Below are 20980 nucleotides of genomic sequence, written 5' to 3' on the forward strand. Positions count from 1 at the left end.
ATTCCTCAGACTTGTCGTAAGGCCTCTGCGGAAGAGGCGCGAGGCTGCTTGGACCATATTGAAATCGCTTGCCTCCACCTGTACCTCCCGTCCTACCTCGACTTGTACTGCTACGCACCATAGCTACGGCGTCTCTCTTCCATGATTGCTGAGGCGGCGGAGACGGCTGACGTGGCTGAGTTGGACGAGGAGGAGTTGCCTGAAGCTGTGCTGGACTTGAAGGAGGAGTGTCCTGAAGTTGTGCCGGACTTGGAGGAGGAGTGGTCTGACGCTGTGTAGGACTTGGAGGAGGAGTGGCCTGACACTTTGCCAGACTTGGAGGAGGAGGAGTGGCCTGACGCGTTGGTGGACTTGGAGGAGCGGGAGTCTGCTGACTCGGTGACGGACTTCGACAAGGAGTCGGCTGACGCGGTGTCGGTGGCCTTCGAAAGATAATGCAATCCTTTCTCCATAGGATGATACGATGTTTGGCCTCTCCCAGTGTGTGCTCCTCGTCACCTCCAGGAATGTCAAGCTCTAGCCCCGAATATTGGTCCACCACCTCATCAACCAAGACACGAGCATAGCCCACTGGAATCGGGTTGCAATGGAAGGTTGCCTCGGGGGGACTTGTAAAAGCAACGGCGTCCGCCACCTTCATGGATATGTTCTTCATTTTGAAGTGTAGCTCACAGTTAGTGTTCTCCATGATGTCATCCACGGGGTATCTATCCAGCATTGCATCGCCCGGGGCGGAACCCATGCTGCTTCTCGGCATGGATGGGACGGTGCTATCCAATGCTGGATCATCCGCTAGCTGCTGCAGCTGCTGAGACCCCCTTTGCTGGCTAAGTGAGTCAATCTGCTCCTGCTGCCACTGGAATTTGACTGCCAAATCTGCGTGCGCTGATTCTAGGCCTTGAAGGCGTTCATAGTCCAGCTTCCTCTGCTCCTTCTCCATCTTCCTCTTCTTCTCCTCCGCAATCTTTTTTTCTCGCGCGGGTTCTGTAGTCGGTGTTCCAGTCCGAAAACCCCTCATACCACGGAATAGCGCCCTTGCTTCGTGTTCTTCCCGGGTGTTCAGGATTTCCCAGGGCATGCGTAAGCTCGTCGTTCTCTCTGTTAGGCTGGAACACCCCCGATCGAGCCTCTTCTATTGCAACAAGTAGCTTATCTTCGGCTCGTTCAGACATGCCTTCTTCGAAACTTTTCCTGTCTTCGGGTCCAACTCCCCCCCATGCGCATAGAACCAAGTCCTGCACCTGGGGGGCTAGCTCAATGTTTCTGGAGCGACACCTGCATCCTTCATCTCTTTCTCAGACTTAGCCCACTTAGGCATTGCCACCGCGTAGCCACCTGGCCCTAGCTTATGGAACTTATCCTTTTTTCGGCATTGTCCTTGTTTATTCTCGACCGTTCCTTAGATAATTCCGAATCCTTGAATTTTACGAAATCGTCTCAATGAGCACTTTGCTTCTCTAGTGTTCTCTCGAATACTGGAGTCTTCCTTCCTCCCTTGACGTACTTGTCCCATACACGATTCTTGTGGTTGTTGAATGCAACCGCTATCTTCCTAAGAGCAGCTTCCTTGACTTTCTCCACATCTGCATCTGTGAAATGATCTGGTAGGGTGAAATGTTCCATGAGAGTTTTCCAAAGCAGAACTTTTTGTCTGTCGTCGACAAAAGTAAGATCTGGACGTGGCTTTGCTGGCTCTCTCCATTCTTGAAGGGAGATTGGAAGTTGGTCCTTCACAAGAACTCCGCACTGACGAATGAACTTGTCCGCAATCTTCTTAGGCGCTAATGGTTCGCCATTAGGTTTGATGGCCTCGATATTGTACTTTACGCCCTCCTTCAACTTTTTGTTCGGGCCTCGTTTCCTGCTGCCTGAAGATTTGCTCAATCTGGATGGCTGAAAGAAGAAAGATTGATTCGTTAATATATCTTCAAGTCATTTAAAACATGTGACAGATTCGAAATGAGTAACCAAAGCTTCGTCTCGTCTCCTCACCTAAACTTCCGTTCGGCACCACTTAATGTCGTCGGAACCCTACCATTGTTGACTTGTCAATGATCTTGTTCTTTTTGAAAAAACTTCGCCGTTTGTACTGTTGTTAGTGTCACTGACTGATATTGAGATCTTGATGTAGGCACATCACAAGCGTATAAAGGCCGCTTCTTTTATTTATGATCAAACATTTGAACGTGAGCCACAAAAATAGAAGTTTTGAACACTAGACGCTAGTGTCAACCAGGGCATCTCCAACGCTATCCCCTAATTTGTCCTTACATGTCCAAACTTGACTGTCCAAGGCTCCGGGCACTTTTATACCTCCAATATCCCTTGTTTGCCTGTGGACTTAACGAGACATCCCAAATCCCCTAGTATACCCCCAAATCGGGGGGTTGTATAAGCGTGTGCGGATGTGTTCTCAAACACCGTCAACTAAGACAACTCCGACGCCATCACAAACTAATTTTTTACTCTCTTCCCCTTCTCTCTTCTCTCTTCATATGGATAGGAATAACGGCAGACTGTTGTTCTACTTTGTAAGGTCCTTAAGAATAATCAATAAAATGACCGCATGCATCTCCCAGATGCAATGCAGAGGCCGGAGGTCATTCTCCTTTTCTTAAAAAAATTGAGAGATATGTTGGATGGCTGAGCACGAAGGACATCATGGTGGTCTGTTTCTCCTTGCCTGCGTAGCGCAACTGCCCAAGCATGTTTCTGCCAGGGCCATCCACCAAATACTCAGATGTTGGCCACCAATTTCCTCCCTTTGTTCCCACTCAAATCGTTGAGATTGTCACGGGTGCTTACACCATCGTAAATGCACTTTGCAAAAAATTAAGTTCACAATACAGCTGACTTAAGTAGTTGAACGGATGAACATGCAGGAATAAGAACGAAAACAACATTGAAATGTCATGAAATCGTCATCTCTACATCAAAACGCCCAAGTCGGCGTAAAAGACCACACAAGCAACCCACTCTAAAAGGCACATGCTAGAAAAAAAATATTACCGAGCACCAAGTAATTATAGTAACACGAATGCCACTGAAATTTATTAACGAGGTTCACCGAATGTCTGAAGTTTACCACGGATTGACTATTCAAAATCAATCAGGCAGTTGCCACGCCCTTTCTTATTTGATTTCACATTGCGGTGGGCAAGGCACGAGGGGCTCGGCAGTCGGCACACATCCCCCTGTGTTTGAAATAGTACTTATTTATCGTGAAGAAAGAGTGACGAGGAGAGGTACCTGCAGCGCCAGCTCCTCACCTAAACACAGAAATTGAGGCATCCATGCATGCATCGCATCCACATCGATCGACCGCTACAACTAATTTCCTTCTCGATCATATAAACATTTTGTCACTTCTGACTAACGTAAACACGTCTGGCCAACAACCAATCTAATCAGGCCATCCATCACCTCACCTGGGCTATAAGTTCCAGGCATCGACCCCTGTCCTTGCATCCCAACGATCAGAGACATCTCATAGTCCCTTCGCAGTAAACCATCTGAGAGAAACTCTAGCTAGGAGCTAGGCATGGCCTCCACCACGAGCTTCTTAGCCATGATCATGGCGTGCACGCTCCTCGCCAGCACAACGTGCCATGCCGCTCGCCACTTGGCCGACACCACCCCGGCGGCTGCCCCACCCGCTGCCGCTGCTGTCCCTGGCCTCCCGGCCGTGCCGACCATGCCGATGCTGCCACCGATGCCGGCTGTGCCGACGGTGTCGTCCTTGACCGTGCCACCTATGCCGACTGTGCCCACCGTGCCGCAGGTGACACTGCCGCCCATGCCTGCTGTTCCTGCGGTGCCGAAGGTGACGATGCCCCCAATGCCCGCCATCGTCGTGCCTAAGGTGACCATGGCACCGATGCCCGCCGTCGTTGTGCCTAAGGTGACGATGCCGCCGATGCCCGCCATTCCTTCCATGCCCAAGATGACGCTGCCGCCGATGCCTTCTATCCCCACTGTCAACGTGCCTATGCCGTTCTTGGCGCCGCCTCCATCAACTTAGGAGTGCCACGTGCATGGTGACGCGTGCACCAGGTCGACGGTCACACGCTCCCATGTTCCAGTGGCTACATCACTTTGTTGCTCATGTGAAGTATTTGCTTTCGTGTTGTTTGCTTTACATTTCAATTCAGTTGTTAGTTATTGTGTGTTGATATTAAAGGGGTGTTCTTGTCCTAGTATATATGCGGCATTTTAATTTATTTACATGTTATTTATACCTTTATGCCTATACCAACTAAAGGGATATTGCTTCTTGCGGTATGTCACGAGAATTGCCTCCAAACATGCAAACCGACCAATGCCATAAAAAAGTTTCACACAGGGGAATCCCCCACCTGGGCCTGCCCATGTAGTAGGTACCTCCTATACTACGCTCTATTCATGTGTGAGAAGATATAGAGCCCCCGTTTGGTCCAGCCCATGTCCGGGCGACCTGTTTTTTAACTTTAATTTTTTGTTTTTTTTGTTTTTGTTTTTCTACTTTAAATAATTTGGGACTTAAAAAATGTTTCGATTTTTTTTAAATGAAATAAATTTTTTAATAAATCATAAAATGTTTGTGGATTCAAAAAGTGCTCGTGGTTTTATAAAAAAAATTCTTATTAAAAAATTCAAAATTTTGAAAACAAATGTTCAGTAAATCAAAAAATGTTCATGATTTTTTGTAAAATATCATGTATTAAAAACTGTTAAAGAAATTGAAAAAAAATCACCAATTCAAAAAAATTCATGAATGGGAAAATATCCCGAAATTTCAAAAAATGATCATGACTTACAAAATAGTTTATTCGTTCATAAAACATTCACTCATTCAAAAAATATCATGAATTTAAAAAATCGTTAAATTAAAAAAATGTCCATGGATTTAAAAAATTGTTCCACCAATTTCCAAAGAATGTTTGTCGATTTTAAAAATGTTCGTGGATTAGACTCCCGCGAAGTCCTCATGTTTGTTTCCGGTTTGCGGGAGAAATCGCGTCCAGACCGCGCTGTAAACCAATACAGTCCCATGTTGAATGACTTCTGTTGTTCGGACAACGCGATCCAGACGCATGTGGGTCAGCTTTGAAAATACCCTTAAGTAACCCTTGTGTACATTTTATATAGTTGGGTTGAATTGCACCGGTACATGTCTTTATCTCTTTAGGCTATAGTACACGTTTGATGGAGTAAATCCTTTGGCTTGGACGTGATCTTCCCCTTTAGATACACGTGTACGGTTTGAGAGTTTTATAGTTTCTTTCGTACTACCAGTGTACTCACCGTGCTGTTGGAGATGTCCATCATTGGTACTCTGCCTCCGTGCCTTGTACCGGTTTGTCTTCCCCATGCAGGCTAGCAACTTGTTTACACCGTCACCTCAAAAAAAGCCACTTTGCACGGTCCATCGTGAGCTGCTCGGCCGCCCGGTTGCTCCCCATGTCAGATACATGTCCCTGTGCATCCCACGCTCGCTGGCAGACTGAAAGGATGCATGCCTTCGTCATGTCAAGTCATAGCTCGTAGTTCCCTTTTGGTAGTACAACAAATGGTTTTCTTTAATGCTTTTTTGGTTCATAGGATAGAATTATCGTAGAAATAGGAAATTTGTAGAAAATGAGATGACATGTATCTCAAATCCTATGAGTAGGAATAGAAAACGAGATGTCATTTGGTTCACATCAAATGAATTTTTTCATTGAGTCTAGGCTCATTTTTATTTTTCTATAAAATGTGAAGGATAGGAACCAATCCTATGTAGAAGTAGGAATTCATTTCTATGAACCAAAGGGCTCTAAAGAAAACAATCCTATCCTCTAAAATTCGTATGAAATTCCTTCAAACCAAAGGAGGCCTAAGATATGCTTGATAAAGGTTAGAACATCTTCAACGTGAATCGTCAAATGCACATCAACAAATGTCCGTGGGGTGCTGGTCATCCAGCTGTGGACACCTCACACCTAATGACTTGCTCATTTGAAATGGATCGAATAGATAACCGGATCAAGCATAAAAGAATTTGGGAAGGGCGGCTCCTCCTTCACACAACATTCTATTTGGACGTCGCGGTTATGTGGAGGGGACGCGAGACCGGACTGTGGTCGATCAACAACCACTCGAGCACGGTCTCAATCTACGGCACGAACTCGTTGTCCGTCACAGCACGGGCGACTTCTGCTCCTCCTTGTCGTCTGAGGAAATCAGCTCCGATTTGATGTAGGATGGAAGTGTGGACGACAAGGGGCCTGGAGAACGTGGGCGATAGTGCTAACTAAAACCGGAGCCGCGCGCTGACCGCCAGTTGGAGGCGTTGGTCTTTTGCCCGTCTTGGCGACCAGTGGTGGTGTGTGATGGATGTGGAAGAGGGGAGTAGGAGGATAGGGCTTGTGTTTGTGTTCGGTCGACGGCCAGTTCTTTTCGCGGCTTAAACAAAATAAGCCGCCACTTTCCTAGCTTTTTCTATAAGCCGTATCTCTTATTCATTGAGACTTCTAAACTAATTATGAGTTAACTAATTAGAAGTTTCAACAAATTTAGGAGAAGGCTTATTTTTAAAGCTAGTGGAGAGGCAACTTATATTCTAAGCCGCCCAAATGAATTGGCCCTTAATAGCCGGGTAGGCGGACCAGCGAAACTTTAATGCGGGCAGCGTAGTAGTAGGTTTTTCGGTAGCTACGTGCTGTGGATGCGGGTTGACGGGTGACTGATCAAGATGGAGTGCATACGCGACGCAGAGGATTCTGGAACGGGCATGATCATGATGCGAAAGAGGTTTTTGGATGCGTCCGGGTTGTTCGACGTAGTAGACCGCCACCCCCCCCCCCCCCGGTCTATGTCAGTTTGTGGGATTTCAGACGTCAGGATCGATTCATTCATTTCTAGTGAGCCGCATTGGATGGCTAAATGTGACCGAACCATACGGTCTAAACATTTGTGGTCAATTATGTGACCCGCATTGGAGATGCCCTTACTTCTAATGGCTGGTGTTGTGGAAATCGCTTCATACTCCATTCTTTTAGGGTCTGTTTGGCTCATAGTATTTTCAAACGAATTTTCTAGGATTCTATTTCATAGGATTTTTTTTCCTGTAGAGTGTTCATTTAGTTCAAAGGAGTGGATCCTCCAAAATTCCTATGGAATGCTTTCTACAGTATAAATTACATAGGATTCCTAGCAAGAGGTTAAACCTCTTGGAAAAATCTCTTTGAGTCTATGATAACTATGGCATCCACTCTATTTTCATAGAAAATTCCTGTGTTTTTCCTATAATGCAACCAAACAACGTCTATTGCCGATTCATGTATAGGATTCTAAAGTACCATGACATTCTATTCATGTGGTTTTCAAATATTGCGAACCAAAGAAACCAGTAGGGTCTCTTTGTTTCATAGGATTCTAGAAACACGGGAGTAGGAAAAACATAGGATCGGAATGTCATGCTTATCGCAATCCTATACGATTTTGGTATGTTTGATTGCATGATAGTAAAAAAAAAGATTCTTTTAAAGATATTTGAGGTGATGCTAGAAATCCTATGGGAAGTAGCACAAAGAAATCCGTTGTAAAAATTCCTATTGGATCAATCATATGATGAATTAAACAACCAACATAGAAAAGTTTTCTAAGAATTCTAATCCTTTAAAATTCATATGAAAATCATTTGAATCAAATAAGCCTTTACTGTGTTTTGTTATGGGAATCTTGATTTTCTTTCTGGGGTTGAATTATTTTTAAGCTCTCTAGTTCGGTGCATATTCATTCTCGTAAAAATATTAAGATGATATGTCGGCTCAGTCTCTCGAAGATGCTCATAAAGATAGGATGTGCATGTGTGGGTTCATAGGAATGAGTGAATGCACGTGTATATGAGTGTGTCAATTTTTTTTGTTGCGGTCTCCTCCTTGTCCTTGTTGCCCTACAAAGCAGACCAGACCGGCTCAACCCCAGTCCCAGCCTTGCTTCACACCACCACCCTCCACTCTTGTCTCTCTCTGTCCCGTCTTCTCTACCGCTAGCTTCAATGGTGCCGGAGCTGGTTCTTGGTGCACCTCCGACGCCGCCGCTGAGCGGGACTAGTGGCGAACATGCCGGCGGCCAAGTATGTATACAGAACCTCTGCTTCTTTATTTCTCTCCTTTTTTTGTGAGGGATATGTACATACATAGCATCAACAATCTCTTGCCCCTCATGTTTCTGCTTGTTCTTCTACCTGCGGCGCTCAGGCACAGGCAGATGCGGTGTCGTCCATCGGCCAGGCTCGGGTCATACACATGCACAACTTGCTGGTAATTTTTCATTTTGATAGATCTCTTATACTGTTTCCTGCTTGGATCTCCGAAGTCTGAACATTTCCCCTTGCGCTGATGAATGTGCACGCAGCAGCAGCACGGCAATGGCGGAGGCGCTTCCATGGCGGACCTGTGCTTGCTGGTTCAGAGGACCCTCCACTCAACAGCGCGGACCGAGATTGCTACGCTGGAGATCCGTCGTCAGATCGCCGACCTTAGCGAGGTCGTGAAGGATCTTGCGTTGCGTCTTCGCGGCCCTAGCGTGCACGACCTCATCCGCGTCTTGAATGCCCGACCAGAAGCCCGCCGGGCCATCAAGTTGCCGATCACGTGGTGCGTTCGCCAGATTCACACATTCAGTAGCCTATTGATTTCTTGTTTACTAACACTAACACGGATCGATGTGGTTTGTTCTTATCAGCTGGGCTGAGTTCGTGGAGGCAACAGAGGCTGTCTTGGCGGCGGAGGAGAGGCTTCGGTCGGGCTCGCCTTCGCCACCGGCGCCGCCGGTGGCGGATCCTGCTCCGTCTTCCTCTCCGAAGCGCAAGGCCCCTGAGCAGCCGGCAGCTCCTTTTACTCTGGACGACTAGCTGAAGTGAAGATCGCCCTGGCGCTTCGTGATCCAGGCATCCATTTCCACGGTGGGATGCCTTGCGCGTCGGCTTGTTTGTTGTGGCAACGTTGGACCTGCGTTTCATTTTGGGTTTGCTCTGTACTACCAAGTAGTAGTCGCTTGAACTCGTGTTTGTTTCTGCTTCGGCAGCGTGCGGTGGTGAACGTTTCTTAATGTTTGTTGGTCCAGAAATTAATCCTAAGACTACCTCTTGATTAACTACTGTTTCCTTTTGTCTCACCGGGCATAGATAATGCATATGTTGTCCACGTTTATCAGCTCATGTTTAATTTCTTGTGTAAATTTAGAGTATTTTATTTCCGGGGTTTCATTCTCTCTCTCTGATACCCTAGAAAATATCGTCGAAGAGCTCTCATAAGTCATCATGCTTATCTCTACGATGTTTGTTTTTCTCACAAAGCCTGAGGCGGATGTTCATTTCTCTTCCGTACTCCGTCCCCAATCACTCCATCGACTATGTCACTAGGCTCCTAGGGTAAAAGGTCTCACAATCAACTGAGGTGTCCAATTAAACTTGGATTGGTCCTTCAAAAAAAATATTAAACTCGGATCACCCAATTTTGACTAAGTCAACAATTTCTCAAAGCTCTCACTCAATTCTTTTATACTATACAATATGCTTTCTAATTTTTAAGTCCTCACAATTAATTGAGGATAGAACTTGGTCACCTGATTTTGACCAGGTCAATAATTTCTCAAAGAGATCTTTCATTTAATTTAGTTATTTTAATTCACCATACTACCTAATTTTGAAGTTCTTTTATTTGATTCAGATATTCAAATTTGAGTTTGGTTTATGATTTTGATCGGACCAACGATTTTTCAAATCAATCAACACCAACCAGCTAGAAAAACATATAAACCCCGTGCCCCCTCTTACCACCTAAAAAAAGAAGGGTCACCATGTGATGATATTATAGCACCAATATAGTACATGTAGACACCGACACCGAAATTTACCCACAAAAGTATGAGTTGTTTAGTGCATAACACAAAATCACACCATGAAGGCCCACCAAATAACTGCACTATAAATAAGCATAAAACACACTCCATTGTCTTGCTCATCAGCAAACTAAATATTCCATCAGCTCCAAAATACATGGGGTGTTAGTTCTTTGGAAAGTCAAATTTCTTTAACTTTCATCAAGTTTAGAGCCAAAAATATCAACATCCACAATATTAAGCCAAAAAATTATGGAAATTCGTTTAATGACGAATCTAATAACACCAATTTGATATTAGGAATTTTGATATATTTCTTCATAAATTTGATCACACTTAAAGAGGTTGGACTTTTCAAAAAATTAATATACCATATATTTTAAAATAAAATGAGCATTTTTTTTAAGAATCTCAACAACACCAGCGGCGCAGTGAAGCGCGCCCAACCCTTCTAGTGGTGTAGTACTCCCAACACATCGTGTCGGAATAAAAAAATCAACGCTCCAAAATGCGTTTGAAAATAACATTTTGGAGCAACTATTTTTTTGCCATGATTTCCACAAATGTTATATTGTGATGAAATTTTGCAAGCCAACAAATATATTTTCAATGTTTCAGACAAAAAAAATCAGATTTTTTGGATTTTTCTATTTTTTTCCTGTTCATCTGAGCTCACATGAGCTCTGGTGTAGAACAACACTTTCAACCTTGACTGTCCAACGTGACAAAGGGGTAAATGTCATTGATTGTGGCGTTTACCTCCCCTCTTCCCCGACCCAAAACGCCATAATCCATGGTGTTTTCGCCTGATTAGTAGTTAAACAGACACACAGGCCGAGCCCATCCCATTGTCACTATCCTATGGCGGCTGCCGAACAAGGAACAAAGAGAGGTGCCCCCCCCCCCCCACCAAATCCTTCTAGATCCCCTCTTTCCACCCTCAAATTTATAGATCTGAGGTCTAGAAGCTTCCTTGAGGTAATCTCCCCTGTTTCCTCCAATTTATTTTGGTTAAAATCTCTTATTGTTGTTACATTATTCAACCTTGGGTGATGATAGATGAGTAGATACTTTATTTGATTTAGACTTTTGTGTATTTAGTAGATGATTATAGATGATTGGTAGTGAGTAGATGAAGTGTTGGTGAACATGTAGGACAATTTATTTAGTGTTTGTGCATATATTGTCCCATAGGATATTTTCAAGAGGGATGATGAATATTTGATGGTTTTATGTGGTATGGTTGGTTTGATAATTTGGTTTGATTATAGATGGTGCGTGTATGTGCAAGAAAGCAAGTCCATTATGTTTAGATGATGTGTATATGTGGTATGAAAATATATGACGTGTGTATGTGGTACGACAATATTGTTTGATTTATATATGATGTGTCTGTCTGTATGTGGTATGCTTAAGAGGAGAATCAATATGTGTGTATGTAGATGACTTGGATATGAATCAATCTAAGAGGCTGCTTTTTCTAAATTTTAGCAAAAAGAATGCATTATGTTTGTAAGCAAATCCATTTAATGTGTGAATGGAAAATTTATGTTGTTGAGTTGATGTTATTATGCCAAATTACTTGATATTTTTTCCATACGGTGATTTGTAGGATGGCGGATAATGGACCTTGGTACGAAAATTTAATTCAAGAGTACGACAGGGAGCATCGTGTGCGGGCCATTGAAAATGGGCAGGTAAGAAGCAAGACTTATCAATTTTCGGTGATTCTCATGTTCCAAACATTGCCAAACACCCAAAATTCACAAGATTTCATAGATAGCAAAGCATCGATATTAACATAGTCTTGTCACAGCACAGTACTCAGTTCATCACACAAGTCTATAATGACATGAAAGTTCATAACACACAAGAAGTCTCGAATGACATGGAAGTTCATTGCACACAACAAGTCTCGAACTGAAAAGTTCATACATCGTATATCATCGAGGCCATTTCCCTTTCTTGTCGCATGCCTCATCCTTCTCTTGTGCAAAAATGCAAGGCAAGCTCTTTCGGGTTTCCTTGCCCTCTCCTCCCGACGAGCCACCTTCTCTTTGCGCACCCTCTCCTCCTCACACTTCTTCCGCTCCTTCCTGTCCTTCCGACGACGCTCATGGCCATCCTACAAATCAAGTGTTTGTGTTAGTGATACACAATGAAGCAAACGAGATCACTTGCATGCCATGTTTATTTGTTTAACATGTTGGTGGGCGGTCATAGGTGTTAGTTGTACGTGCACGATCATGTGCATAGTTGGGATACATGAAGAATCTTCTACCTTCTGTCCATACCTTCTTCCGGTTAGTGGACGTACACCTTCATATTGCAAACATCACCATACTAATATGGTGGTGATTTCTGTTGGGGAACGTAGCAGAAATTTAAAATTTTCTACGCATCACCAAGATCAATCTATGGAGTAATCTAGCAACGAGGGGAACGAGAGTGCATCTACATACCCTTGTAGATCGCTAAGCGGAAGCGTTCAAGTGAACGGGGTTGATGGAGTCGTACTCGTCGTGATCCAAATCACCGATGATCCTAGTGCCGAACGGACGGCACCTCCGTGTCCAACACACGTACAGCCCGGTGACGTCTCCTACGCCTTGATCCAGCAAGGGGAGAAGGAGAGGTTGGGGAAGACTCCATCCAGCAGCAGCACGACGGCGTGGTGGTGATGGAGGAGCGCGGGACTCCAGCAGGGCTTCGCCAAGCACTACGAGAGACGAGGAGGGAGAGGGGTAGGGCTGCGCCAAGAAGGAGATCAAATCACGTGTGTTGGGCAGCCCAAACCTCAAATATATATAGGGGAAGGGGAGGGGTTGCGCCCCCACCTAGGGTTCCACCCTAGGGGCGGCGGCCAGCCCAGATCCCATCTGGTGGGGCAGCCAAGGGGAGGGGGAGAGGGAGGCGCACCAGGCATGGGCCCTAAGGCCCATCTGCCCTTAGGGTTTGCCCCCCTTCCTCCCCTTAGGCGCCTTGGGCCCTTGTGGGGGGGGGGGGGCACCAGCCCACCTGGGGCTGGTTCCCTCCCACACTTGGCCCATGCAGCCCTCCGGGGCTTGTGGCCCCACTTGGTGGACCCCCGGGACCCTCCCGGTGGTCCCGGTACGTTACCGATAAACCCCGAAACCTTTCCGGCGACCAAAACAGGACTTCCCATATATAAATCTTTACCTCCGGACCATTCCTAAACTCCTCACGACGTCCGGGATCTCATCCGGGACTCCGAACAACATTCGGTAACCACGTATATCTATTACCTATAACCCTAGCGTCATCGAACCTTAAGTGTGTAGACCCTACGGGTTCGGGAAACATGCAGACATGACCGAGACACATCTCCGGTCAATAACCAACATCGGGATCTGGATACCCATGTTGGCTCCCACATGCTCCACGATGATCTCATCGGATGAACCACGATGTCAAGGACTTAATCAATCCCGTATACAATTCCCTTTGTCTATCGGTACGATACTTGCCCGAGATTCGATCGTCGGTATCCCGATACCTTGTTCAATCTCGTTACCGGCAAGTCTCTTTACTCGTTTCGTAATACATCATCCCATGATCAACTCCTTGATCACATTGTGCACATTATGATGATGTCCTACCGAGCGGGCCCAGAGATACCTCTCCGTTTACACGGAGTGACAAATCCCAATCTCGATTCATGCCAACCCAACAGACACTTTCAGAGATACCTGTAGTGTACCTTTATAGCCACCCAGTTACGTTGTGACGTTTGGCACACCCAAAGCACTCCTACGGTATCCGGGAGTTGCACAATCTCATGGTCTAAGGAAATGATACTTGACATTAGAAAAGCTTTAGCATACGAACTACATGATCTTGTGCTAGGCTTAGGATTGGGTCTTGTCCATCACATTATTCTCCTAATGATGTGATCCCGTTATCAACGACGTCCAATGTCCATGGTCAGGAAACTGTAACCATCTATTGATCAACGAGCTAGTCAACTAGAGGCTTACTAGGGACATGGTGTTGTCCATGTATCCACACATGTATCTGAGTTTCCTATCAATACAATTCTAGCATGGATTATAAACGATTATCATGAACAAGGAAATATAATAATAACCAATTTATTATTGCCTCTAGGGCATATTTCCAACAATTTCATCCCCCTTCTTCTTGTCCAAGCTGCCCCCTCCATGTCTTCGGCATGTCCTCTCGTTCAGCGCACGATGACTTCATCATGGAACCGGATGAATCCATGCCAACAACAAGAACAATTGTTAGCAAATGACATGAACAAAGAAAATGTGTAAAAACAAGAAGTGTTCGGAATAGTATGAACAAATACTTACCATTCATATTATATCAATCATTTTGATTACACAAATAATCAAAAGCCAATCCTCTACCGCTTCTGCATCCTGTACGACCACGAATACCGCCGGAACCTCCTCTACGACCACCACCACCACCACTTATAACACTCGTCCGCTCTCTACGGCCACCATGACCACGCATGTCTCCTCGTTCACCATCGAAATGTCATCTACCACCGGCCTGGCTAGTGCTAGGATTGCCCCCCTTTGACGTTTTCGTTTTCTTCCATGTCCTTGCATAGTGTTCTCTATCATCGCATCCCCCATAATTGCTAGTCTCAGGACCTATACGTTGAGAAATACATCAATGTACAGTTATATACGGTGCGGGTCATGCTGTGGGCTGTGAATCACGGTGCCGACCGAGCGTTCGTGATAACGAGCTACCTCTAGCTCGAGCACCAAACGGCATTTTTTAAAAAGTATCATCATATTCGACAAAGACGTGTTCCTTATTATAGCCATTTATGATGTAATATGAGTGTATTCGTATGAAAACTAATGATTACAATATTGTATTGAATACTAATCAAAATATGTAACATTATGTAGAAAATTCAGCCGCGTAAATACATGAGCCCCGTACGTCATGATTAAATACATATATAGTCGTCGCTAGGTGGTCTACGGATATGGATATAATTTTTTTTATGTTTGTTGTACTGCCATGATTGAAAATAAATAGATCCAAAAATTTCCTGCAAGAAAACACATGGGTCACAGGTTGTTTTTTAAAAAGCAAACTCGTTGTTTCTTAGGTGACCCACTTGGATGTTGGATCACTACTTGTAACGAAAACAGAGGATGACGTAGAGAAGCACAACAACAGAGCCAGAGGTGTGTTAAAAGAAAATTGAGGCATAGGTACGACACAAGGCGGCGCAGCTCCGGACAAAACCAGAAAATTAGCACTGCACGGGCAAAATATGCTGTGCAGGCTGCAGAGACGTTGACGCGCAGGAACCGCCGGCTGGAAAGGAGCCATGCACCACCAGCTCCACACCAATACGGAGAAAATTCGAGCCATGCAGGTGCATCCACTCTCCGGTCTTCCTCGGCTGGCACTTCGGTTACCAACAAAAGCTGGAGAAAGCCGTGTTGGCCACTATAATGTGAGTCTGGCCAACAACCAATCTGATTAATCATTTAGTTAAGGCTATATATTGGCTGTTATTGACCCAGGTTCTTGCATCCCAACTCGCAACAGAGCAAGAGCAGCCTTCCAATCACTACCCACGCACGAAGCTAAACCGTCTCAAAGAAACTACTAGCTAGCACCGAGCAATGGCTTCCAATGCGAGCTTGTTGGCCGTGATCATGGCGTGCACGCTCCTCAGTGGAAGCCACGGTGCACGACACTTGGCCGACACCACCCCGGCGGCTGCCCCACCCGCTGCGGCTACTGTCCCTGGCCTCCCGGCCGTGCCTACCATGCCGACCCTACCACCGATGCCGGCTATGCCAACGGTTCCGGTCGTGACAGTGCCAGCTATGCCGACGCTGCCCATGGTGACCGTGCCGCAGGTGACACTGCCTCCTATGCCTGCTGTTCCTTCTGTGCCCAAGGTGACCATGCCTCCGATGCCCGCCATCGTCGTGCCCAAGATGACCATGGCGCCGATGCCCGCCGTCACTGTACCTAAGGTGACGGTGCCACCGATGCCCGCCATTCCTTCCATGCCCAAGGTGACACTACCGCCGATGCCTTCTATCCCAACCGTCAACGTGCCTATGCCGTTCCTGGCGCCGCCTCCATCAGCATAGGTGTGCCATGTGCATGGTGTTGCATTGATGGTGTCGCGCTCAGCGCTCTTCATGTTTGATCCAGTGCTAGAACACTCGCCTGCTCCTGTGTGAAATATTTGTGTTCGCGTTGTATGTTTTGCATTTGAAGTATCAAATGTCAGTTAGTGTTTTTTTATGGTTGTCCTAGTACATATGCAGTATTTCTAAGTATTTAATGATGTATTTATATTCTATCATTGTTATATTGGAGGGATCAAAACTTCAAAATTCATGGAACGTGTATTTCACATCAATAACCTGCAACCAAAACATTTTTTTGAAGGGAGACCAGCAATTGCTGGACTTTTCATTATGATAGGTAAGGAGCAGTATTTACATTGACATGAAAGGTCATAAGGAGGAAAAAGCTAGAGAAAAAAAAACTTAAAAAAACTGAAGAGAATGATCTCTTAGGGTTGGTCCCCAAAGGGCGACAACATGCATTTTGCACCCCCTAGCCTCTACAACCAAAACATTTTCACACTCTTGTATAATTTTGACGGTGGCGCGTTATTCAAGTTTGATCCAGTCGCTAGATTGCCTCACCCACCAGAAGTTTCTCTTCTCCAAAATCGTTCTCCCCTCTAGTCCTTATGCAACAACTCACTCTCCCTAGACACCACCGCCTCCTCCCTTCACAAACATGGTGAGCCGCAGCCATCTCTCTTTCCACTGGCGACAACCCTACTCTCTCTCACACACACTCTCTCTCTCAACCACGTGGCGGTGCCCGCCACATGACATCGATCCTCATCTTGTGTCATGTCTTCGCATTAGCCTTGCCCCCATACGGAAGTTGTAAGAATCCCTCAAATCACGATAGCTCTGCAACTAGCAACCAATTTTTTTTGCGATACTATAAATTAAATAAGAAAACAACAAAAATATTGGATAAAATCAAATGTGAGCAATTTGAGAACTCTGAGAAAACAGTGATGTATTTACGAGGAATCGATTGTTGATAATCTACAAACAAAATCCCTACTGCTTGAGGAAACCTTTTAGATGTAGTTGCAGACAGTGATGAGTCTACTAATGTTCAAGATTTTATCATATGAAGTGGTGAGTCCTACACTAGAAGATTTGCGCCCCCTCGTGGCATGTACCTTTCCCTTCCCTCTGAAGTATTCCTAGGTTTGTAGACTCATTAGTATCCTAAAATAAATCTCCAGTTCCTACTCTACAACATTTGTGCCGGTGAGATTTTTTTTTCTTCATAATGTTCAAGAGAGACCTACCACCCGACAGAAGGCCTCAAATGGTCAGATTTTGCATCAACTCAAAACGCATTCCAAACCACCAGATGGAGGTATTCGCGAAGTAGGTTGTTGCAGAGTTAGTTTTGGTCCATTTGGAGTGGGTATGAAAACCATCACCCAGACAGGGTGCCACAAACACCATATATTTTCCTCATAATCCTAAAATCAGAACAATTATGAATTTTTGTTGTTGGAAATTAGCTATTTGCAATTAAAAAATGGCTTGTGTAAAAGAAATGTATAGAAACAAGATATTTCAAGAGTGACTGAGGGAGAATGCTTTAACAGATTTAGCAGGAGCATTCAACGACGGTTGTGATATTCTATTCTTACTGATTCAATTTTATTTTGGTGTGTGCCACACGTTTTGTGGATCTACTGGCATATTATCAACCAAACAACTTCCATTCCAAAAGGGACCAAAATATTACCTGATTTAGAATGCTGAAGGCAAATGTTATCTTATATTTAAATTGAATCATTAAAGTTGAATTTGGGGTAAAGTTAAGAAAAGTGGGGGTGTAATTTTATCAGGGGAGCAAATATCCAAAAAAAACTTGCGGGGAGGGGGGGGGGGTACTAAACTTTCCTATACAAAATATTTAGGCGGCCAAGTATAAATAGCATTATATCTTTTCATTTTTACATGCCCAAAAAAATATCTTCATATTTGACCAAGATGTTTTCAATATTTCTTTCATTATAATTTGAAGTACGTGTATTCTTGCGAGGACGTACTAATGATTTTTTTAATTGAAGACTATTCCAAAAATAAAATTATATATATATATATATATATTAAAATTCTAGCCACATAGATATGTGGGCCACCGTGCTTCTAGGTGACCCAATCCAAATGAATGGACCGGCTCACTTTGATGTTGGATCACCAGTTGTAATTAAAAACAAACCCTCAAAAAAAGTTGTAATGAAAAACAGTGGCACAGACAAGCATAACAGCAGAGGTAACAGAGTCATCAGGGAACTAGTCTGATGGAAAACTAGGTTTAATAGTTGTGATTTCATGTATGAGTCTAGGAGCAGAAATAGTGATGCCCACAATCTCGCTAAGTTTTGTTTAAAACTCTCTTTTGGTAGACATTTGTGGCTGGGTTGTACCCCACCCGAAGTTCTCATCCCTGTAACAATTCAAGTTTGATTAATAAAGCCTGAGGGATGATTCTCGATCTGAAAAAAAAGAAGCAGAGGTAACAAAGTGGCGTGTGCCGAAGTGGATGACAACATTTTACAGCAATGCATGTGCAAAATATATTTGTCTTTCGAAATGGCAGGATTCCTGCACGAGCAAAATATACACGCTGCAAAAAAAACACACACGCTGAAACAGAAGGGTGGCAAGGAGCAGAACACCAGAGCAGCGCCACCAGCTCCACACCAAAACGCAGGAAATTCAGGCCATGCAGATGCATCCACGTTCCGGTCTTCCTCAGCTGATCGATCGAACAAACATTTTCCTTTTGGTCAACACGCTGGCACTTCCGTTACCAACCGTAACTAGAGAAAGCTGGGTTGGCCACTATATTGTGAGTCTGGTTCAACAAACCTATCTAATCACTTGGTTAAGGCTATATATTGCCTGGCATCGACCCGTGTTCTTGCATCCCAACTCGCTGCAATCACTAGCTACCCAGGCACGACGCTAAACCATCTCGGAGAAACTACTAGCTAGCACTGAGCAATGGCTTCCAATGCGAGCTTGTTGGCCGTGATCATGGCGTGCACCATCCTCGGCGGCCACACGTGCCACGGCGCACGCCACCTGGCCGACACCACGCCGGCGGCTGCCCCACCCGCTGCGGCTGCTGTCCCTGGCCTCCCGGCCGTGCCTACCATGCCGACCCTGTCACCGATGCCGGCTATGCCAACGGTTCCGGCCGTGACAGTGCCAGCTATGCCGACGGTGCCTGCGCTGACCGTGCCGCAGGTGACACTACCTCCTATGCCTGCTGTTCCTTCCGTGCCCAAGGTGACCATGCCTCCGATGCCCGCCATCGTCGTGCCCAAGGTGACCATGGCGCCGATGCCCGCCATCGTTGTGCCTAAGGTGACGGTGCCACCGATGCCCGCTATTCCTTCCATGCCCAAGGTGACACTGCCGCCGATGCCTTCTATCCCAACCGTCAACGTGCCTATGCCGTTCCTGGCGCCGCCTCCATCAACATAGGTGTGCCATGTGCATGGTGTTGCATTGACGGTCTCACGCTCTTCATGTTTGAACAAGTGCTAGATCACTCGCCTGCTCCTGTGTGAAATATTTGTGTTCGCCATGTGTGTTTTGCATTTCACGTATCAGACGTCAGTTAGTGTGGGTTGATTTTTTGGGTTGTCCCAATACATATGCGGTATTTCTATGTATTTAATGATGTATTTCTGTTCTATCATTCTTATATTGGAGGAGGGATAAAAAACGTTAAGATTCGTGGAAAGTGTATTTCATATCAATAACCTGCAACTAAAACATCTTCACAATCTTATACTTCCTCCAGCCGAAAATACAAGTTGGAGAAATGAATAAAAATGGATGTATCTAGAACTAAATATGTCTAGACATCCATTTCTTTGACACGTTTCTTCGGACAGAGCGAGTATCATCCAAAGTGTATTAGCAAATATTGGTTCTCTCTCCGTATCACGTCTCACCTACCACATGAACTCTCTTCTCCAAATCCTTCTCCCTCCCTGGTCCATCGGCAGCAACTCTAGGGTTTGTTAGAGAGTAGGCTGCTAAAAAAGAGAGGAGGCTGCTAGCTTTTCCCCTTGACCCGTTTGGCGCCGCTGCGGGACCCTTGGCCCCTACTGGCCGCTACAATGGTGAAGGATGGGACACTAGTAGAAAACAGGGCTTTGGTCCAGGCCGGGTCAGCCCATTAGTCCCGGTTCAGTCCAGAACCGGGACCAATGTGGGCATTGGTCCCGGTTCGTGAGCCCAGGGGGCCGGCCGGGCCACGTGGGCCATTGGTCCCGGTTCATCTGGACCTTTTGGTCCCGGTTGGTGGGATGAACCGGGACCAATGGGCCTCGCTCCTGGCCCATCACCATTGGTCCCGGTTGGTGGCTTGAACCGGGACCAAAGGCTCCCCTTTAGTCCCGGCTCATGTCACCAACCGGGACCAATGAGGTGCCTATATATACCCCTCGCTCTATTTTTCTCTGGCCGAGGGGGAGAGGGCTTGGTGGTGCTCTAGCTCACCTCCTATGCACACAAGGTGTTCGATGGAATGCCCGAGCCACACTACTTAAGCTTTCTCCTCTCCAAGCTCGACCTCCAAGCTCCATTTTCCATAATATTTGTCTAGGTTTAGCGGTCCGTCACGCCCCGTCCCCGTCTTCACTGCCGTTGATCACTCGCGCCGAGCTCATCGCCGACACCACCGTGGTGAGCCTCTTGTTTTATCTTCTTTCTGAAAGGAAAAATATTCTTAGTTGTATGTTTACATAGATACTTGTATTATTTTCTTACTTTTATTATTGCATCTTATATAGTGCGATGGTTTTGGTATCCGCCCCCGTCGGCCCTCGTCCTGTATGATTCGGATGTGGTATATATATTATCTTTATAACTATTGGTTCATTTATTGTTTATGAAAATTATGCCGACCAACGTGACATAGATTTTATTTATGTAGGATGTATGTGAATCGGAAATGCCAACCGACCCTATTGTTGAGAGGTTAAATTTAGTTGAAG

At 45.4% G+C, this 20980-nt stretch overlaps 4 protein-coding genes across 5 annotated transcripts; all 4 read left to right on the forward strand.

Moving 5' to 3' along the window:
• Positions 1–3480: 3480 nt before the first annotated feature.
• Positions 3481–4281, forward strand: LOC125506059 (uncharacterized). The gene has a single exon (XM_048670936.2). It carries the CDS (start codon positions 3542–3544, stop codon positions 4019–4021), a length of 480 nt encoding a protein of 159 aa, XP_048526893.2. The 5' UTR covers positions 3481–3541; the 3' UTR covers positions 4022–4281.
• A 3629-nt stretch (positions 4282–7910) lies between these two features.
• On the forward strand, positions 7911–9155 carry LOC125506060 (uncharacterized). 2 transcript variants are annotated; one of them, XM_048670938.2, is made up of 4 exons: positions 7911–8098; positions 8223–8285; positions 8383–8621; positions 8710–9155. In XM_048670938.2, the coding sequence occupies exons 1-4, from the start codon at positions 8021–8023 to the stop codon at positions 8876–8878; spliced, it is 549 nt and encodes a 182-aa protein (XP_048526895.2). In that variant the 5' UTR covers positions 7911–8020; the 3' UTR covers positions 8879–9155. The 2 variants fall into 2 exon arrangements, with proteins under 2 accessions (XP_048526895.2, XP_048526894.2); XM_048670937.2 differs by having other exon boundaries at positions 7912–8098; positions 8380–8621.
• Positions 9156–15432: 6277 nt separating this feature from the next.
• LOC147973107 (uncharacterized) lies at positions 15433–16245 on the forward strand. The gene has a single exon (XM_087524336.1). It carries the CDS (start codon positions 15513–15515, stop codon positions 15990–15992), a length of 480 nt encoding a protein of 159 aa, XP_087380462.1. The 5' UTR covers positions 15433–15512; the 3' UTR covers positions 15993–16245.
• Positions 16246–18898: 2653 nt separating this feature from the next.
• On the forward strand, positions 18899–19713 carry LOC147973108 (uncharacterized). The gene has a single exon (XM_087524338.1). The coding sequence runs from the start codon at positions 18972–18974 to the stop codon at positions 19455–19457; it is 486 nt and encodes a 161-aa protein (XP_087380464.1). The 5' UTR covers positions 18899–18971; the 3' UTR covers positions 19458–19713.
• The last annotated feature ends 1267 nt before the right edge of the window (positions 19714–20980 follow it).

The sequence above is a fragment of the Triticum urartu genome, chromosome 5A, assembly GCF_056163025.1.
Source record: "Triticum urartu cultivar PI428250 chromosome 5A, HENAU_Tu73, whole genome shotgun sequence".
NCBI lineage: Eukaryota > Viridiplantae > Streptophyta > Magnoliopsida > Poales > Poaceae > Triticum > Triticum urartu.

Excerpts from the sequence above, each read along its gene's own strand:
- LOC125506059 (XM_048670936.2), top strand. The coding sequence starts at position 3,542 with ATGGCCTCCACCACGAGCTTCTTAGCCATGATCATGGCGTGCACGCTC.
- LOC125506060 (XM_048670937.2), top strand. The coding sequence starts at position 8,021 with ATGGTGCCGGAGCTGGTTCTTGGTGCACCTCCGACGCCGCCGCTGAGC. Across the intron at positions 8,099-8,222 it reads GCGAACATGCCGGCGGCCAA|GCACAGGCAGATGCGGTGTC; the intron begins GTATGTATACAG and ends TGCGGCGCTCAG. Across the intron at positions 8,286-8,379 it reads TACACATGCACAACTTGCTG|CAGCAGCACGGCAATGGCGG; the intron begins GTAATTTTTCAT and ends ATGTGCACGCAG.
- LOC147973108 (XM_087524338.1), top strand. The coding sequence starts at position 18,972 with ATGGCTTCCAATGCGAGCTTGTTGGCCGTGATCATGGCGTGCACCATC.
- LOC147973107 (XM_087524336.1), top strand. The coding sequence starts at position 15,513 with ATGGCTTCCAATGCGAGCTTGTTGGCCGTGATCATGGCGTGCACGCTC.